This window comes from Choloepus didactylus, chromosome 7 (assembly GCF_015220235.1).
Source record: "Choloepus didactylus isolate mChoDid1 chromosome 7, mChoDid1.pri, whole genome shotgun sequence".
NCBI classification, from domain to species: Eukaryota; Metazoa; Chordata; class Mammalia; order Pilosa; family Megalonychidae; genus Choloepus; species Choloepus didactylus.
In genome coordinates this window covers 49,606,107-49,626,305 of record NC_051313.1, presented here as the reverse complement: position 1 = coordinate 49,626,305, position 20,199 = coordinate 49,606,107, and the positions used below count along the sequence as shown (strand labels likewise).

The window sequence follows — 20,199 nt, the reverse complement described above, 5'->3', positions numbered from 1 at the left end:
TCCATCCCCCTACCATCATGTAGTTGATAACTGAAAATGGAGTTAGTCTGCAAAAAGCACTGTTAGGAAATTCAAGAGATCCGAGAGCTTTCCACAACCAAGCCATGAAACTGAAAGGAAAGTAATTTCATACACAGTCTCAAATCAGTTACAAAACATAGTGAATACTTTGGCCCCTAATTAATTCCTTTTATTCAGTAGTGTTTTTTTTTTAATTTTTAAAATTAATTTATATCTTCAGTAGGTGTAACAGACAAAAATCATCTTTTAAATATCCAAGGACTCTAAAATGTTGAAGTAAATCTTCCCTTCAGCATTAACCCCTAGTCACTCCCCTCAGAGGAAGCCCTTCCTCTTTCTACCACTCTTTCAGAGATACACTGCATACACCAACCAGATACATGTGTATATATTTTACTCCATCTTTTTTTTTTAAACACAAATGGTATTTAAACATTGGTTTCATCGACACCTCTGTAGCTATTAGTACATTCTATAGCTGCCTCATGCTTTTCTTTTTTTTTTTTTTTTTAATCTTCATTTTATTGAGATATATTCACATACCATGCAGTCATACAAAACAAATCGTACTTTTGATTGTTTACAGTACCATTACATAGTGGTACATTCATCACCCAAATCAATCCCTGACACCTTCATTAGCACACACACAAAAATAACAAGAATAATAATTAGAGTGAAAAAGAGCAATTGAAGTAAAAAACAACACTGGCTACTTTTGTCTGTTTGTTTCCTTCCCCTATTTTTCCACTCATCCATCCATAAACTAGACAAAGTGGAGTGTGGTCCTTATGGCTTTCCCAATCCCATTGTCACCCCTCATAAGCTACATTTTTATACAACTGTCTTCGAGATTCATGGGTTCTGGGTTGTAGTTTGATAGTTTCAGGTATCCACCACCAGCTACCCCAATTCTTTAGAACCTAAAAAGGGTTGTCTAAAGTGTGCATAAGAGTGCCCACCAGAGTGACCTCTCGGCTCCTTTTGGAATCTCTCTGCCACTGAAGCTTATTTCATTTCCTTTCACATTCCCCTTTTGTAGACCATTAGCTTTTTTTTTTTTTTTTTTTTTTTTTTTTTTATCATCATTTTATTGAAATATATTCACATACCACGCAGTCACACAAAACAAATTGTACCCTCGATTGTCTACAGTACCATTACATAGTTGTACATTCATCACCTAAATCAATCCCTGACACCTTCATTAGCACACACACAAAACAACAAGAATAATAATTAGAGTGAAAAACAGCAATTGAAGTAAAAAAGAACACTGGGTACCTTTGTCTGTTTGTTTGCTTCCCCTACTTTTCCACACATCCATCCATAAACCAGACAAAGTGGAGTCTGGTCCCTATGGCATTCCCAATCCCACCGCCACCCCCCATAAGCTACATTTCTATACAACTGTCTCCGAGATTCATGGGCTCTGGGCCGCAGTCTAATAGTCTCAGGCATCCACCACCAGCTACCCCAATTCTCTAGAACTTAAAAAAGGTTGTCTAAAATGTGCGCAAGAGTGCCCACCAGAGTGATCTCCCGGCTCGTTTTGGAATCTCTCTGCCACTGAAGCTCACTCCATTTCCCTCCACATCCCCCTTTTGGTCAAGAAGACGTTCTCCGTCCCACGATGCCGGGTCCACATTCCTCCCCGGGAGTCACACTCCACGTCGCCAGGGAGATTCACTTCCCTGGGCTTCCGACCCCACGTAGGGGGGAGGGCAGTGATCCCACCCTTCAAGTTGGCCTAGCCAGAGAGAGAGGGCCACATCCGAGCAACAAAGAGGCATTCAGGAGGAGACTCTTAGGCACAAATACAGGGAGGCCTAGCCTCTCCTTTGCAGCAACCGTCTTCCCAAGGGTAAAACTTATGGTAGAGGGCTCAACCCATCAAACCACCAGTCCCCTATGTCTGTGGTCATGTTAGCAACCATGAAGGTGGGGTAGGCAAATACCCCTGCATTCTCCACAGGCTCCTCAAGGGGGCACTACATCTTTTTTTTTTTTTTTTTTTTCCTTGTTTGTCTTTTTTCTTTCTTTTTTTTTTTTTTTTAACTTTCCCTTCTTTTTTAAATCAACTGTATGAAAAAAAAAGTTAAAAAGAAAACAAACATACAATAAAAGAACATTTCAAAGAGACCATAACAAGGGAGTAAGAAAAAGACAACTAACCTAAGATAACTGCTTAACTTCCAACATGTTCCTACTTTACCCCAAGAAAGTTACATAATATAGCAACATTTCAGTGAACTTGTTCCTACTACATCCATCAGAAATTAACAGACCATAGTCATTTCTGGGCATCCCCAGAACGTTAAATAGCTTATCTGTTCTTCTTGGATTATTGTTCCCCCTTCCTTAATTGGTCTCTACTGCTAGTTCCCCTACATTCTACATTATAAACCAGTTGTTTTTACATTTTTCAAAGTTCACATTAGTGGTAGCATATAATATTTCTCTTTTTGTGCCTGGCTTATTTCGCTCAGCATTATGTCTTCAAGGTTCATCCATGTTGTCATATGTTTCACCAGATCGTTCCTTCTTACTGCCGCGTAGTATTCCATCGTGTGTATATACCACATTTTATTTATCCACTCATCTGTTGAAGGACATTTGGGTTGTTTCCATCTCTTGGCAATTGTGAATAATGCTGCTATGAACATTGGCGTGCAGATATCTGTTCGTGTCACTGCTTTCCGATCTTCCGGGTATATACCGAGAAGTGCAATCGCTGGATCGAATGGTAGCTCTATATCTAGTTTTCTAAGGAACTGCCAGACTGACTTCCAGAGTGGCTGAACCATTATACAGTCCCACCAACAATGAATAAGGGTTCCAATTTCTCCACATCCCCTCCAGCATTTGTAGTTTCCTGTTTGTTTAATGGCAGCCATTCTAACCGGTGTTAGATGGTATCTCATTGTGGTCTTAATTTGCATCTCTCTAATAGCTAGTGAAGCTGGACATTTTTTCATGTGTTTTTTGTCCATTTGTATTTCCTCTTCAGAGAACTGTCTTTTCATATCTTTTGCCCATTTTATAATTGGGCTGTCTGTACTATTGTCATTGAGTTGTAGGATTTCTTTGTATATGCAAGATATCAGTCTTTTGTCAGATACATGGTTTCCAAAAATTTTTTCCCATTGAGTTGGCTGCCTCTTTACCTTTTTGAGAAATTCCTTTGAGGTGCAGAAACTTCTAAGCTTGAGGAGTTCCCATTTATCTATTTTCTCTTTTGTTGCTTGTGCTTTGGGTGTAAAGTCTAGGAAGTGGCCTCCTAATACAAGGTCTTGAAGATGTTTTCCTACATTATCTTCTAGGAGTTTTATGGTACTTTCTTTTATATTGAGATCTTTGGTCCATTTTGAGTTAATTTTTGTGTAGGGGGTGAGGTAGGGGTCCTCTTTCATTCTTTTGGATATGGATATCCAACTCTCCCAGCCCCATTTGTTGAAAAGACCATTATGGCTCAGTTCGGTGACTTTGGGGGCCTTATCAAAGATCAGTTGGCCATAGATCTGAGGGTCTATCTCTGAATTCTCAATTCGATTCCATTGATCTATATGTCTATCTTTGTGCCAGTACCATGCTGTTTTGGCAACTGTGGCTTTATAATAAGCTTCAAAGTCAGGGAGTGTAAGTCCTCCCACTTCGTTTTTCTTTTTTAGAGTGTCTTTAGCAATTCGAGGCATCTTCCCTTTCCCAATAAATTTGATAACTAGCTTTTCCAAGTCTGCAAAGTAGGTTGTTGGAATTTTGATTGGGATTGCATTGAATCTGTAGATGAGTTTGGGTAGAATTGACATCTTAATGACATTTAGCCTTCCTATCCATGAACATGGAATATTTTTCCATCTTTTAAGGTCCCCTTCTATTTCTTTTAGTAGAGTTATGTAGTTTTCTTTGTATAGGTCTTTTACATCTTTGGTTAAGTTTATTCCTAGGTACTTGATTTTTTTAGTTGCTATTGAAAATGGTATCTTTTTCTTGAGTGTCTCTTCAGTTTGTTCATTTCTAGCATATAGAAACATTACTGACTTATGTGCATTAATCTTGTATCCTGCTACTTTGCTAAATTTGTTTATTAGCTCTAGTAGGTGTATCGTCGATTTCTCAGGGTTTTCTAGATATAAGATCATATCATCTGCAAACAATGACAGTTTTACTTCTTCTTTTCCAATTTGGATGCCTTTTATTTCTTTGTCTTGCCAGATTGCCCTGGCTAGCACTTCCAGCACAATGTTGAATAACAGTGGTGACAGCGGGCATCCTTGTCTTGTTCCTGATCTTAGAGGGAAGGCTTTCAGTCTCTCACCATTGAGTACTATGCTGGCTGTGGGTTTTTCATATATGCTCTTTATCATGTTGAGGAAGTTTCCTTCAATTCCTACCTTTTGAAGTGTTTTTATCAAAAAGGGATGTTGGATTTTGTCAAATGCTTTTTCAGCATCTATTGAGATGATCAATTGATTTTTCCCTTTCGAGTTTTTAATGTGTTGTAATACATTGATTGTTTTTCTTATGTTGAACCATCCTTGCATGCCTGGAATGAACCCCACTTGGTCATGGTGTATGATTTTTTTAATGTGTCTTTGGATTCGATTTGCAAGTATTTTGTTGAGGATTTTTGCATCTATATTCATTAGGGAGATTGGCCGGTAGTTTTCCTTTTTTGTAGCATCTTTGCCTGGTTTTGGTATTAGATTGATGTTAGCTTCATAAAATGAGTTAGGTAGTGTTCCATTTTTTTCAATGTTTTGAAAGAGTTTGAGTAAGATTGGTGTCAGTTCTTTCTGGAAAGTTTGGTAGAATTCCCCTGTGAAGCCATCTGGCCCTGGGCATTTATTTGTGGGAAGATTTTTGATGACTGATTGGATCTCTTTGCTTGTGATGGGTTGGTTGAGGTCTTCTATATCTTCTCTGGTCAGTCTAGGTTGTTCATATGTTTCCAGGAAATTGTCCATTTCTTCTACATTATCCAGTTTGTTGCCATACAGTTGTTCATAATATCCTCTTATAATTTTTTTAATTTCTTCAGGATCTGCAGTTATGTTACCTTTTTCATTCATTATTTTGTTTATATGGGTCTTCTCTCTTTTTGATTTTGTCAGTCTAGCTAGGGGCTTGTCAATCTTGTTGATCTTCTCAAAGAACCAACTTTTGGTGATATTTATCCTTTCTATTGTTTTTTTGTTCTCTATGTCATTTATTTCTGCTTTAAACCTTGTTATTTCTTTTCTTGTACTTGGTTTAGGATTGGTTTGCTGTTCATTTTCTAGCTTCTTCAGTTGATCCATTAGTTCTTTGATTTTGGCTCTTTCTTCCTTTTTAATATATGCGTTTAGTGCTATAAATTTCCCCCTTAGCACTGCTTTTGCTGCATCCCATAGGTTTTGGTATGTTGTGTTCTCATTTTCATTCGTCTCTATATATTTAGCAATTTCTCTTGCTATTTCTTCTTTAACCCACTGATTGTTTAGGAGTGTGTTGTTTAACCTCCAGGTATTTGTGAATTTTCTAAGTCTCTGATGGTTATTGACTTCTAATTGTATTCCATTGTGGTCAGAGAATGTGCTTTGAATAATTTCAATCTTTTTAAATTTATTGAGGCTTGTTTTATGTCCCAGCATATGATCTATTCTGGAGAAAGTTCCGTGAGCACTAGAAAAGTATGTGTATCCTGGTGATTTGGGATGTAATGTCCTGTAGATGTCTGTTAAATCTAATTCATTTATCAGATTGTTTAGGTTTTCAATTTCCTTATTGGTCTTCTGTCTGGTTGATCTATCTATAGGAGAGAGTGATGTGTTGAAGTCTCCCACAATTATTGTGGAAACATCAATTGCTTCCTTTAGTTTTGCCAATGTTTCTCTCATGTATTTTGTGGCACCTTGATTGGGTGCATAGACATTTACGATTGTTATTTCTTCTTGCTGAATTGCCCCTTTTATTAGTATGTAGTGGCCTTCTTTGTCTCTCAAAACATCCCTGCATTTGAAGTCTATTTTATCTGAGATTAATATTGCTACACCTGCTTTCTTTTGGCTGTAGCTTGCATGAAATATTTTTTTCCATCCTTTCACTTTCAGTTTCTTTGTGTCCCTGTGTCTAAGATGAGTCTCTTGTATGCAACATATTGATGGTTCATTTTTTTTGATCCATTCTGCGAATCTATATCTTTTAATTGGGGAGTTTAATCCATTTACATTCAACGTTAAAACCGTGAAGGCATTTCTTGAATCGGCCATCTTATCCTTTGGATTATGTTTGCCATATTTTTCCCTCTCTCTATTAATATCCTTTATTGTACCCATACCGAATCTCTTTAGTACTGAACCTTTCTCCAGGTCTCTCTGTCCTGTCTTTGTTTCTCTGTCTGTAGGGCTCCCTTTAGTATCTCCAGTAGGGCAGGTCTCTTGTTAGCAAATTCTCTCAGCATTTCTTTGTCTGTGAAAAATTTAAGCTCTCCCTCAAATTTGAAGGAGAGCTTTGCTGGATAAAGTATTCTTGGCTGGAAATTCCTCTCACTCAGAATTTTAAATATATCGTGCCACTGCCTTCTTGCCTCCATGGTGGCTGCTGAGTAGTCACTACTTAGTCTTATGCTGTTTCCTTTGTATGTGGTGAATTGCTTTTCTCTTGCTGCTTTCAGAACTTGCTCCTTCTCTTCTATGTTTGACAGTGTGATCAGTATATGTCTCGGAGTGGGTTTTTTTGGATTTATTCTATTTGGAGTTCGCTGAGCATTTATGATTTGTGTATTTATGTTGTTTAGAAGATTTGGGAAGTTTTCCCCAACAATTTCTTTGAATACTCTTCCTAGACCTTTACCCTTTTCTTCCCCTTCTGGGACACCAATGAGTCTTATATTCGGACGTTTCATATTATCTATCATATCCCTGAGGTCCATTTCGAGTTTTTCAATTTTTTTCCCCATTCTTTCTTTTATGCTTTCATTTTCCATTCTGTCATCTTCCAAGTCACTGATTCGTTGTTCAACTTCCTCTAGTCTTGTACTATGAGTGTCCAGAATCTTTTTAATTTGGTCAACAGTTTCTTTAATTTCCATAAGATCATCCATTTTTTTATTTAGTCTTGCAATGTCTTCTTTATGCTCTTCTAGGGTCTTCTTGATTTCCTTCATATCCCGTACTAGGGTCTCATTGTTCATCTTTAGTTCTTTGAGTAGCTGCTCTAGGTGGTGTGTCTCTTCTGGTCTTTTGATTTGGGTGCTTGGGCTTGGGTTATCCATATCGTCTGGTTTTTTCATATGCTTTATAATTTTCTGTTGTTTTTGGCCTCGTGGCATTTGCTGAACTTGATAGGGTTCTTTTAGGGTTTGTAGACCAGTTGAAGTCCTTATCTCTAATTTATCAGATCTACAGCTTCGTGGAGTACACTTTCTCTAACTAACCAGCAGGTGGCGTCCACGAGCCACCGGTTCTCCACAAGCCAGATCTCCCCTGCTTAGCCTTTTTGGTGAGTGGGGGAGTGAGTCTTGTGGGGCCCAATTGGTGTACCAAGCTTGCGTGTGTAGTTGGTGTTGCCTGCCCTGTATGTGGGGCGTGTTTCTGGGCAGTCGGGGAGGGGGGGTGGCCCTAACAATCAAATCTCCCTGATGATCCTAGGGTTTTAAAGCTGCTGCAATAGTCTAATCCTTCAGTTCAGTCCTGCCACAGTTTGTCGCTGCCACTGACCCACAAGTCTTTGGTATTGGCGTATGGCTCCTGAGACTTGCAAGTGGGCCCCTCTTCCAGGCTGTGCACCCCGGGTCCTCTGTTGAGGGATGACTGTGCTATGTCACAGGTGAGTGCCGTCCCCCCAGGGCAGTTCTGGGCTGCTGGGCTGTGTAGGGAGGCTCCCAGTCTGCTGAAATGATGGCTGAATGGGGCTTTGTTAATTCACACTGCTCCACCTTCCCAGCTCTGGGACCTTCAGCTGAGGTTGCAGGGAAGGCTAATGTCCACGCCCAGTTTTGTGGTGTGTGCCTGTTATTTGAAGCACTTCCGTCACACTGGGTTGTCTGGGGCAGCTCTGGGCTATGGGGCTGGCGATGGGCAGGAGTGTTTCCTGTCCACCAGGATGGTGGCTGTGAGCGGACACCCCCCTTTTCTTGGGAAGTTGTGTTGTTTAGTGAATTTTCTCAGCCAATGGAATATTGCCTTTTGTCTCAGAGCTCTCTTAGTTCTGCTCTTGACTTGACGTGCCCAAATTTCAATTCTTTGAAGCTTTCTGTATTGAGCTTCTTAGAGTAATTGTTTTAGAAAAAGCAAAAAGGATTTAAAAAAAAAAAAAAAAAAAAAAAACGGCCCACCTCAGAGATCTAATGGGTTATTGAAATGCTAATAGACAAAGCAACCAGGGCCATTAAGGAAAGGTGCACAGGGCAGAGAGATCAGCTTTGCTTCGGGATTTGCATATGCGCCTCAAGGCCTGATCTCCGCCCTTCCCCTTTCTGTGTTCACCAGAACTCGAAAAATCCTCTGCTTTTATTTTGGAGTTTTTCGTGTTGTTTTTTTTCTATGTCTGTCTCCTCTCTGCTGGGCTGGCTGCTCTCAGAGTCTCTGGTGTCTGGTCTCAGTCTATCTATGGTTGGAGTTTGAATCAGTAGAATGAGTTTCCGATAAGAGCAGCCACTGCAATTCTCCCTTCTCCTTCCCGGAGCTGACAGCCCCTCCTCCCCCGGGACTGAGCCTGGCAGGGAGGGGCGCGGGTCCCCTGGCCGCAAAAACTTACAGATTTCGCTGATCTCAGCAGTTCCACGTTTTCATGAGTGTTGTATGAAGTATGCCCAAAGACAGATTGCTCTGTGGTGTCAAGTCTACGCAGTTCCTGGCTTTTTACCTACTTTCCTGGAGGAGTAACTAAAACATACAGCTCACCAGTCTGCCATCTTGCCCCGCCCTTCCATCTATATTGCTTTTTTTACAGTTAAAGAAATAATATTACAATGTTACTGTTAGCTATAGATCCTTGTTTACATTAATTGTATTTTTTGCATATACACATTTTTAACACCTTGTACTACTGACATACATTTGTTCTTGTTCATGTAAAAACTTTCTTACATTTGTACAATTAACCACCATCATTGTCCATTCTAGGTTTTGCTAAGTTATACATTTCCAGTTTTTATCCTCTATCTTAACTTCTGGTGCCATATGTCCCTACCTTTCTTTCAATCATATTCACATTCAGCTTTGTTCATTATACTTACAATATTGTGTTACCATCACACAGTATTGTGCTATCCATTTCTGAACCTCTATAATAAATCTTGTTATGCAAGATCTGTACTCTTTAAGCATCAATTGCCAAGTCTCTACCCTCTATTTATCTATATTCTGTACTCCTTAAGCATTAATTGCCCAGTCTCTACCTTCTATCTATCTCCCTATAACCTGTGTTTGCAAATTTAAATCTCAGAGTTAACTCATTATGGTTAGTTCATATTACTGAGACCATATGGTATTTCTCCTTTTTTTTCCTGGCTTATTTTGCTCTACATAATGCCCTCATGGTTCTTCCATATTGTGCAGCATCATTACGTTATACCATTTTACAGCTGTATAATATTCCACCATATGTATATACCACAGTTTGTTTATCCACTCATCAGCTGATGAATATTTGGGCTGTTTCCATCTCTTGGCAATCATGAATAATGCCACTATGAACACAGGTGTGCAAATGTCTGTTCTTGTCCCTGCTTTCAGTTCCTTGAGTATATATCTAATAATGGGATTGCTGGATCATTAGGCAATTTTATACTTAGCTTCCTGAGGAACCAAAAAACTGCCTTCCAGAGTGGTTGCACCATTCTACAGTCCCAACAACAGTGCCTAAGTGTGCCTATTTCTCCACATCTTCTCAAGCACTTGTAGTTTTCTGTTTTTTGGTTAATGGCTATTCTAGTAGGTTTGAAATGGTATTTCATTGTGGTTTTGATTTGCATTTCCCTAATAGCTAGTGAAGTTGAGTATCTTTTCATATGCTTTTGAGCTCTTTGTACTTCTTCTTTGAAAAAGTGTCTAACCATGTCTTTTGCCCATTTTGAATTGGGTGTTTGTCTTTTTGTTTGTGTTGTAAGATCTCTTTATATAGTCTGTATATTAAACCCTTATCTGATATGTGGTTTCCAAATATTGTCTCCCATTACATTGGCTGCCTTTTTACTTTGATGACAGAGTCCTTTGATGCACAAAATTTTTCAATTTTGAGGCGATTTCATTTACCTATTTCTTTCTTTGTTCATGCTTTTGCTATAAGGTCTAGGAAACCAACTCCTACCACAAAATCTTTAAGATATTTCCCTACATTTTATTCTAAGGGTTTTATGGTCATGGCTCTAATGTTTAGGTCTTTGATCCATTTTGAGTTAAGTTTTGTATAAGATATGAGTTAGGGGTTCCCTTTCATTCTTTTGGATATAGATATCCAGTTCTTCAAGCACCAGTTTTTGAAGAGGCTCTTTCTTCTGTCCCAGTTGAGTGGACTTGGCTGCCTTGTAAGAATCAAATGTCCATAGATGAGATGGTCTATTTCTGAACTCTCAGTTTGATTCTGTTGGTCAGTATATCTATCTTTATTCAAGGACTATGCTGTTTTGACCACTGCAGCTTTGTAATAATTCTTTAAAGTCAGGTAGTGTGAGACCTCCAACTTCATTTTTCTTTCTTAAAGTGTTTTTAGCTATTTGGGGCACCCTGCCTTTCCAAACAAATTTGATTATGGGTTTTTATATTTCTGCAAAGTAAGTTGTTGGGATTTTGATTGGTATTGCGTTGAATCCATAAATCATTTTGGATAGAATGGGCATCCTAACTCTATTTAGTCTTCCAATCCATGATCATGGCATGTCCTTCCATTTATATAGGTCTTCTTGATTTCTTATAGCAATGTTTTGTAGTTTTCTGGGTATAGGTCTTTTATGTCCTTGGCTATGTTTTCCCTAAATATTTGATTCTTTTAGTTGCTCTTGTAAATGGACTTGTTTTCTTGATTTCCTCCTCAGATTGCTCATTGCTAATGTATAGAAACACTATTGGTTTTTGCATGTTCATCTTGTATCTTGCCACTTTGCTGAACTCATTTATTGCTCTAGTGGATTTGCTATAGATTTTTTGGAATTTTCAACATAATGGATCATGTCATCTGCAAACAGTGAAATTTTACCTCTTTCTTTCCAATTTGAATGTGTTTTCTTTCTTTTTCTTGCCTAATTTCTCTAACTGGAACTTCCAGCACAATGTTGAATAACATTGGTGACTGTGAGCATCCTTGTCATTCCAGGTCTTAGAGGGAAAGATTTCAGTCTTTTCCTATTGTATATGATGTTAGCTGTGGGCTTTTCATATATTTCCTCTGTTGTGTTCCTATCCTTTGAAGTGTTTTCATCAAGAAAGGATGCTGAATTTTGTCAGATACTTTTCTGCATCAATCAAGATGATCATGTGGATTTTTCCCCTTTGATTTGTTAATGTGATGTATTACATTCATTGACTTTCTTCTGTTGAACAACCCTTGCTTACCTGGAATAAAACCTACTTGGTTGTGGTGTATAATTCTTGTAATGTGCTTTAGGATTTGATTTGCAAGTATTTTGTTGAGGTTTTTTGCATCTATATTCATTAGAGAATTTGATCTGTAATTTATTGACTTGTAGTATCTTTGTCTGGCTTTGGTATTAGGGAAATGTTGGCTTCATAGAATGAGTTAGGTCGTGTTCCCTCCTCTTCAATTTTTTGGATGATTTTGAGTGGGACTGGTATTAATTCTTCTTGGAATTTGATCTGTAATTTATTGACTTGTAGTATCTTTGTCTGGCTTTGGTATTAGGGAAATGTTGACTTCATAGAATGAGTTAGGTCGTGTTCCCTCCTCTTCAATTTTTTGGATGAATTTGAGTGGGATTGGTATTAATTCTTCTTGGAATGATTGATAGAATTCACATATGAAGCCATCTTGTCCTGGGTTTTTCTTTTTTGGGAGGTTTTTGATGACTGATTCATCATCTTCACTTGTGATTGGTTTGTTGAGGTCTTCTATTTGTCCTCAAGTCAATGTTGATTGTTTGTGTGTTTCTAAGTTCATTTTATCTAGGTTGTCTAGTTTGTTATAATACCATTGCTCATAGTATCCTCCCATTACCGCTTTTATTTCTGCAAGATCACTAGTAATGTCCTCACTCCCATTTCTGATTTTCTTTATTTGCATCCTCTCTCTTTTTTTCTTTATCAGCCTAGCTAAAGGTCCATTGATTTTAGTGATTTTCTCCAAGAACCAACTTCTGATTTTGTTGATACTCTCCATTGTTTTCATGTTCTTAAATTTCAATTATTTCTGCTCTAATTATTGTTATTTCTTTCCTTCTATTTGCTTTGAGGGTAGTTTGCTGTTTTTTTTTCTAGTTCCTCCAGGTGAGCAGTTATGTCCTAGATTTTTGCTCTTCTTTTTAAATATGGGCATTTAGGACAATGCATTTCCCACTCAGCATTGCCTTTGTTGCATCCCATATGATTTGACATGTTGTATTCTCATTTTCATTTGCTTTGAGATACTTACTGCCTTATCTCTTAAGTTCCTTCTTTGACCTGCTGGTGTTTAAGAATGTGTTGTACAGCCTCCATATATTTGTGAATTTTCCATCCCTCTGCCTGTTATTGATTTCCAGCTTCATTCCATTATGATCCAAAAACGTGTTTTGTGTAATTTCAGTCTTTTAAAATGTATTGCAACTTTCTTTGTCACTGGTTCTAGTTTGCTAATGCTGCTGGGATGCAAAACACCAGAAATGTATTGGCTTTTATAAAGGGGGTTTATTTGGTTACAAAGTTAAAGTCTTAAGGCCATAAAGTATCCAAGGTAAGTTATCAACAATTGGGTGCCTTCATTGGAGGATGGCCAATGGCGACCAGAAAACCTCTGTTAGCTGGGAAGGCATGTGGTTGGCAACTGCTCTAGGGTTCTGGTTTCAAAATGGCTTTCTCCCAGGACGTTCCTCTCTAGGCTGCAGCTTCTCATCAAAATGTCACTCTCAGTTGCTCTTGAGGCATTTGTCCCCTCTTAGCTTCTCTGGAGCAAAACTCTGCTTTCAAAGGCCATCTCCAAAATATCTCTGTAAACTGCAGTTCCTCTCTCAGCTCCTGTGCATTCTTCAAAGTGTCCCTCTTGGCTGTAGCAAGCTTGCTCCTTCTGTCTGAGCTTATATGGTGCTCCAGTGAACTAATTCAGACCCACCCTGAATGGGTGGGGTCACACCCCATGGAAACTATCCAATCAGAAACATCACCCACAGTTGGGTGGGTTGCATCTCCATGGAAGCACTCAAAGAATTACAATCTAATCAACACTAATATATCTGGCCACACAAGAATACATCAAAGATAATGGCGTTTTGGGGGACATAATACATTCAAACCAGCACATGACCCAACATGTGGTCTGTCCTGGAGAATGTTACATGTGTACTTGAGAAAAATGTGTATCCAGCTGTTGTGGGGTACATTGTTCAGTAAATGTCTGTTAGGTCTAGTTCATTATTCACACTATTCACGATCTGTTTCCTTATTGATTCTCTGTCTGGATGTTCTATCCATCGATGAGAGTGGTGTATTAAAGTCTCCATCTATTATTGTAGAGATGTCTATTTCTCCCTTCAGTATTGCCAGTGTTAGCAGTGTTTGCCTCATATATTTTGGGGCACTCTGGCTAGGTGCATAAGTATTTATGAGTGTTATTTCTTCTTGATGAATTGTCCCTTTTATTAATACATAGCATCCTTCTTTGTCTCTTTTACTGTTTTACATTTAAAGTCTAATTTGTCTGATATTCCTGTTCTTTTCTGGTTGCTGTTTGCATGGAATATCTTTTTCCAGTCATTCCCTTTCAACCTATTTTTGTCCTTGGATCTACAGTGAGTCTCTTGTAGACAACATATAGATGTATCCTGTTTTTTGTTTGTTTGTTTGCTTGCTTGTTTGTTTTTGATTGTTTTTTTAATCCATCCTGCCAGTCTATGTTTTTTTTTTGATTGGGGAGTTTAATCCATTAACATTCAATGTTATTACTATAAAGTCAGTACTTTCTTTAACTGTTTTGTCCTTTGGATTTTCTATGTCATATATTATTTTTCTCTCTCTCTTTTTACCACTTTAGTTACCCTTACCGATAATATTCATTTCTTCACTCTCCTCTAAATCTCTCTCTCCCATCTTTTCCTACCAATGTGCAGTAGTCCCTTTAGTATTTCTTGTACAGCAGTTCCTTTTTCACAAACTCTCAGTGTCTTTTATCTATAATATCTTAAACTTTCCCTCATTTTGAAGGACAGTTTTGCCAGCTATAGTATTCTTCATTGCCAGCTTTTCTCTTTCAGCATCTTAACTTTATTGTACCACTGCCTTCTTGCCTCCATGGTTTCTGCCAAATATCCACACTTAGTCTTATCGAGCTTCCCTTATACATGATAGATCACTTTTCTCTTTCTGCTTTCAGAATTCTCTTTTTGTCTTTGGCATTTGACCATCTGCTTAGTAAGTGTGGATCTATTCTGTTTGGACTATGCTGCACTTCTTTGGCCTGTAATTTTATGTCTTTCATAAGAGTTGGAAAACTTTCATAAGAGTTGGAAAACTTTGGTGATTATTTCCTCAGTTATTCTTTCTGCCCCCTTTCCCTCTTTTCTCCCTCTGGGACACCCATAACAGGTATATTTATGCACTTCCTGTTGTCATTCAATTCTCTGAGACCCTGCTCATATTTTTCCATTCTTTTCCCTATCTATTCTTTTGTGTGTAAGAGTTCAGACATTCTGTCCTCTAATTCCCTAATCCTTACTTTTGCCTCATCATATCTGCTGTTGTGTGTCTCCATTGTGTTTTTCATCTCTTCTATTGTTTCTTTCATTATCATAAATTTTGTCATTTTTTTTTTTGGAAGCTTCTAAGTTCTTCTTCATTGTTACTCTTTCAGTTTGCTAAAGCTGCCAGAATGCAATATGTCAGAAATGGGGATTTATTAACTTACAATTTACCATTCTTAGGCCATGAAAATGTCCCAATTAAGTCATCAGTAGAAAGATTCCTGGACTCTGAAGAAAGGCCACCAGCATCTGGGACACCTAAGTCACCTGGGAAGGCACATGGATAGCATCTGCTGGTCCTTTGCCTCTGGGTTCCATTGCTTTCAGCTTCTGATTCCAGTGGCTTTCTTTCTGAGCATCTGTGGGTCCTCTCTTCTTATCTCTGGGGCTATTCTCCCTCTGTGAGCTCTTACTCCAGGTGTTTCTCTCTGAGCTCCCTGGCTTTCTTTTATCCTCATAAAGGACTCCAGTAAAGGATTCAGATCCACCTTGAATTGATTGGGTCACATATCAATTGAAACAACCTAATTAAAAGGTCCCACCCACAATAGGTCTGCACCCATGTGAATGAATTAAAAGAACATGTCCTTTTCTGGGGTACATATCTTCAAACCAGCACAGTCACCCAGTGTCTTCTTTATGTCTGTCATCTCTTTTACCGTTTCCTTCTACTCATTGAATTGATTTAGAAGATTTGTTTGAGCGTCTTTTATTGGTTATTTCAACTCCTGTTTCCCATCTGAAGTTTAAATTTGTTCCTTTTACTGGGTCATATCTTCATGCTTCCTAGTATGATTTGTGATTTTTTTTTTTTCTGGTGTCTAGGCATCTGATTGTCTTGATTGATTTATTCTGGAGGTTGTTTTCTCTTTTTTTGCCCATGTATTGCATGTTGGTTGGCTTTGTGCTCTGTTTTTTGACATTTTATTCAACTTATTCTAGACCTCTAGCATATGTTCTGATCAGACTTTTTTAGCTTTTATTTTTCTGATTCTTGCCCTGCATATATGGCATTTTTGTGTGCATGTGTGTGTGATTGTCTTTTTCTGTAAAGTTGTTTAACCCTCATGAAAAAGCTTTTCTTCCTTTTTCCTCCTCAGGTAATGTTGATCTGCTCTATTTGTTTTTTATTTGCCTCTATATGTTTTTTTTTTTTAATTGTGACATATAAGATATTTACATAGAAGCAATAACTTTCCAAATGCAATTTAACAAGTAGTTAGAGAGCAAATTTCAAAGAATGTTATGGGTTACAGTTCTACAATTTCAGTGGAACTATATGCCTGTATATGTTTTTTAACACTCGTCTTATTATCTCTAGCAACTTTTACCTAGAGGGCTGATTCTGAGAGAAGGGTTCCCTCATAGAGGATCTACCCCAGTTTTTCTCAAACAAGACAGATTCAGGACTCACAAAGGGTGGTGTAGTTTAGTATCAACATTCACTGAGGATGAGACCCATAGTGCCAGTCTTTTCAGAGAAACATCCAGATTCCATGCTTTTCCTGTTCTGCCCAGCAGATGGCACTTGTCAGACTGCTGCTCCCCACAGGCCTAAAGTAGTATTCAGCTAACTCACCCCTGCTGGGGGCATGATTGAGACAGAGTCTGGAGGGGGTCAGGGTGGTGGGAACTATTTGAAACTGTTTCTGTTTTCCCAGCTCCTGAGGTCTGAATTCTCTAAATAACAGTCACCACCTGTGCTGGGCCTTGCCCCTCCTCTTTTCTTGGGGAGGAGCCACTCATCAGTCCCCTGTTCCCTGTAGGCTGGAAAAGTTACAGGACTCTCAAGCCGCCCCACTTCCACCCCTGCTGGAGTGTGTTTTAGACAAAGGCTGGGCTCTGCTTTCTTTTGGTTGAAACTGTTGCAGATCTTCAAGCCCCTGCAGTCTAAATTCTCTGAATGAGAGCCACTACTTGCTCAGGGTCCTACCCTACCTTTTCTTGGAAAAGATATGCCCTTTACAGTACACCTGATTAGTTACTTTGTCTCTCAGTCAACCCTACCTCCACCCCTGCCTGGGACAGGGCTGATATCGGAGAATGTTGGCTGCTTTCTTTAATGAGCTGCTTTAAGAAAAAAAAAAAAAGCTATTCTCAAAGCTGTTCCCCAGTCTCCTGAGTTTGCCATCAAGAGCCTGAGTTGGTACACAGCTCTATGTGCCCCTTTTTTGGGGTGGTGGGAGTGGGGGTGGGCACAGCCTTTTTCTAGCAATCTGAGCTCAGCCAACTATAGAAGCCTCTATTTTTCTGTCAGCCCTGCATCCTTCCTGTTGGGAACGGGGCTGAAACAGAACTCCTGCTTTCTTTCTTGTTTCTGTTGTAGATTCATCTGTGCTCAGAGCTGGTATTCAACAGTCTGAATTCCTTATTCAAATCTACATTTGGGGCCGGGCTGAGCTCCCTTCCCTTGCTTCTAGTTGAGGGCTTCTGTTTCCTGCCAGAGAGTGACTCCCATGTGCCAGTGAGGGAGGGGCACCAGCCTCCACAGTGTGGAAGGATTTACTTATAGCTCTTTGCTGATATTTATCAGTCCTACTCTTCCACTCCTTCCTGGCTGATGCAAGATGTGTGTCAGGTGTCCAAAGTCCCCCAAACATGTGTTTCAGACAGTTCCTGGCTATTTGCTAGCTGCCCTGGAGAACGGATTAAACCCTACACCTCCCTATACCACCATCTTCTATCATCATTTTTATATGATTTTTGATTGACATTACTGTCAATACTATAGTTTTGTTTAAGACTAGTAAATTATGGAATTATATAAAGTATAGTATGGAAGAAATAATTGAAAAATCTGAATTTTTGGTCCAACTTAACTACTAGCAAATTACATGGAAATATAACAATTTTTGCTTCAGTTTTCTTATTTGTAAGTTGTTATCACAACAATACCATGTAAAATGTCCAATATTAAACTCAACAGCCTCAAATCTTCTTTTAATTAATTCAGGCCTCAAAACGTCACACCTGTTTCTCCTATATTTTCAATCTCTGTTTATGGTTCTGGGATCTTTCTATTCACTCAGGCCAGAGACTTGTCTTCTTAGATACCTCTATTGCTTGAAACCCCATATTTGCAATTCAAATACAGTACCATTTGGTGCACAAGAGAGGAATTGAAAGAAAGGATGGGTTATTCCAAAGAAGTTTAGCAAAGACGTGAACCGAGGAACATTTTGAATGACTGAGATATGCTTTGTTCATGGGTACTACTGAATGGGAATTAACAGAGTCTGATTTGAGAGGTGCTGTAGCAATAGGAAAAAAGAAAGAGATGGCATCTTTAAACTATTAGGCATGAGTTTTCTTGGGGATATATTAGACATGGAACAAAAACAGTTGAGATGGATGAGGGCTTCAAGGTTAAAAACCTAAGAGGCAGAGGTGTTAGTATCACCTGAGGTTATAATAAAGATGTGGGAAGGGAAATAATGAGCTCTATTTAGTCATGTATGAATGGAGTTGTTGGCAATAACATTTGTGTAGTCAAAATCTTTATTACTCATGAAATGGTATAATAAATTAGATTCAGAAATGAAATGCAGTTTGAAGATTAACTAATAGGTATAGACCCATTTCCCATCAAACATTTTACTAGGACAGCAATGAAATGGCACATTTGATTGATTTGAGTTTCAGCTTTCTTTCTCTTTCCTTTCTTACACTTGTGTATTATGCTAATAACTATTTAGTGGCCGAAATAAAATATTAGTAGAAAGATAGTAACAACCAATATCTCCTATCTAAACTGACAATTCATTCAAGTGGAGGAGTTTAATAGAATACTAGTCTTCATTAAAACATACAAATCTTTCCTTCACACAAGAATGAATGATAATCACTAAGCCAAGCCCTCCTTTATACTCTTATTCCTCTGACATCAGCATGTACCTTTCCTGAAATGTTGGAAAACAGCACAACTAGCAAGACTTGTTATTTTTCTTAAAAGTTGAGTTCTACTGCATAACACAGTCGTGATTTCTGTAACAGTCACTATACTTTCAGGTGATTAAATTACATTTCAGGGGGAAAGAAATTCTTTCCATCTGCTGGCAGTTTTTCTAGAGGTAAAATTAAAGCAATTTTTTTTCTTAGAATGCTAATTATGGTCAATAAAAACTTAGAGATTTTTGAACATTATGAAAATTCTCTGAAGTTACTCTTAAAGGAGCCAACACAATTTACAACAATTAAGAATATGATGATTATGTCTGCAGTAGTTTACTAAGGGTTTTGTTTGTGTTTGTGTGAGTGTAAGAGAATCAACCTTCTTTAAAAGAATGTCTTTGCCTATTCAGCTTGGAAATAAAGAGTGAAAGTGAGAGAGAGAGAGAGAAAGGAAGGAAGGAAGGAAGGAAGGGAGAAAGCCTTTCTTAGTTGTCTCAAAATGTACTTCAATTTTGGAAAAAGATACAAAAGGTAAATAATAAACAAGGTTTATTAAAAACATGCAAAACTAAAACATTGCTTTAGAGTGCTTCTGCACTATTTTATTGTAACTTTAAAACATAAGCTCCAGAACATGATGTGATTATTCATCTTCTTTCCAGAAAATTCACATGAAAATGCCCTTTTACCAGTATCTTGAGAGTTCAAAATGAGGTTTGTTTTCAGGCAAGAGAACAATTATATGAACCCTTTTGGAGACTCATCAGTAGTTTTTGATCTTTACAAACCAGTCATCCTTAATATTGCCTTTTCTTGAAAACATTAAGTTGCTCTGTTGGTTGCTGCTAAGCTTTTTCACTTTCACTTTTTCCTCCAGGTATTCGCTTGCAATTTTGGTAACCTGTGGTGCAACATAGACTTCAGAAATGAATGCTAATTAGAGATGGTAAATTTCAGACTTAAGAGTCATGGTGATTATAGGGGAATTGAAATACCAGGACTCAGAAAATGGCAAGACCTTTCTTAGATCTACAGCAATAAAAGCACAATGCTGATTGGAACGGCAAAGGCTGAAAACTGAAATAAAACAATAAGTAGAACAATTACTCTGTTAATAGAGTAATAATAGTCAGATGCTGTTATCACATGCTTATTACTTTTTCTTCTTTTTGGTCATTTCTTGTGACTGTGAATTTGAAACTTTTCTCAGCATGTTCAATTAAGTTTCTACGTATTTTTTCAGCATCATTTCAAGGTACTGTGAGTCATTAAAATGCAATGAAATACTGGCCAGTTAAATTTATTGTTAGCTAATTCCCTTAAATATATTTCCTTCCAATGTTTGAAATAAAAGTTTTGCTAGCTACATTTATGAAAGTTCCTTAATTTAGCTTAGAAAAAATAACTGAGGACTATTTTAG

General features: G+C 38.1%; 1 protein-coding gene across 4 annotated transcripts in view; it reads left to right on the top strand.

The window, feature by feature from the left end:
- The window catches only part of GRIK2 (glutamate ionotropic receptor kainate type subunit 2), a 774,206-nt gene that overhangs the window by 432,300 nt on the left and 321,707 nt on the right, over positions 1-20,199 (top strand). The window contains exon 10 of one of the 4 annotated variants that reach the window (XM_037843290.1): positions 19,656-19,775. The exons of the other annotated variants lie outside the window; for them this stretch is intronic. Coding sequence (XP_037699218.1) covers positions 19,656-19,715 — 60 coding nt within the window. The 3' untranslated portion in view covers positions 19,716-19,775. Of the gene's footprint in view, positions 1-19,655; positions 19,776-20,199 lie in introns of those variants that run through there. 4 annotated transcript variants of the gene reach the window in all.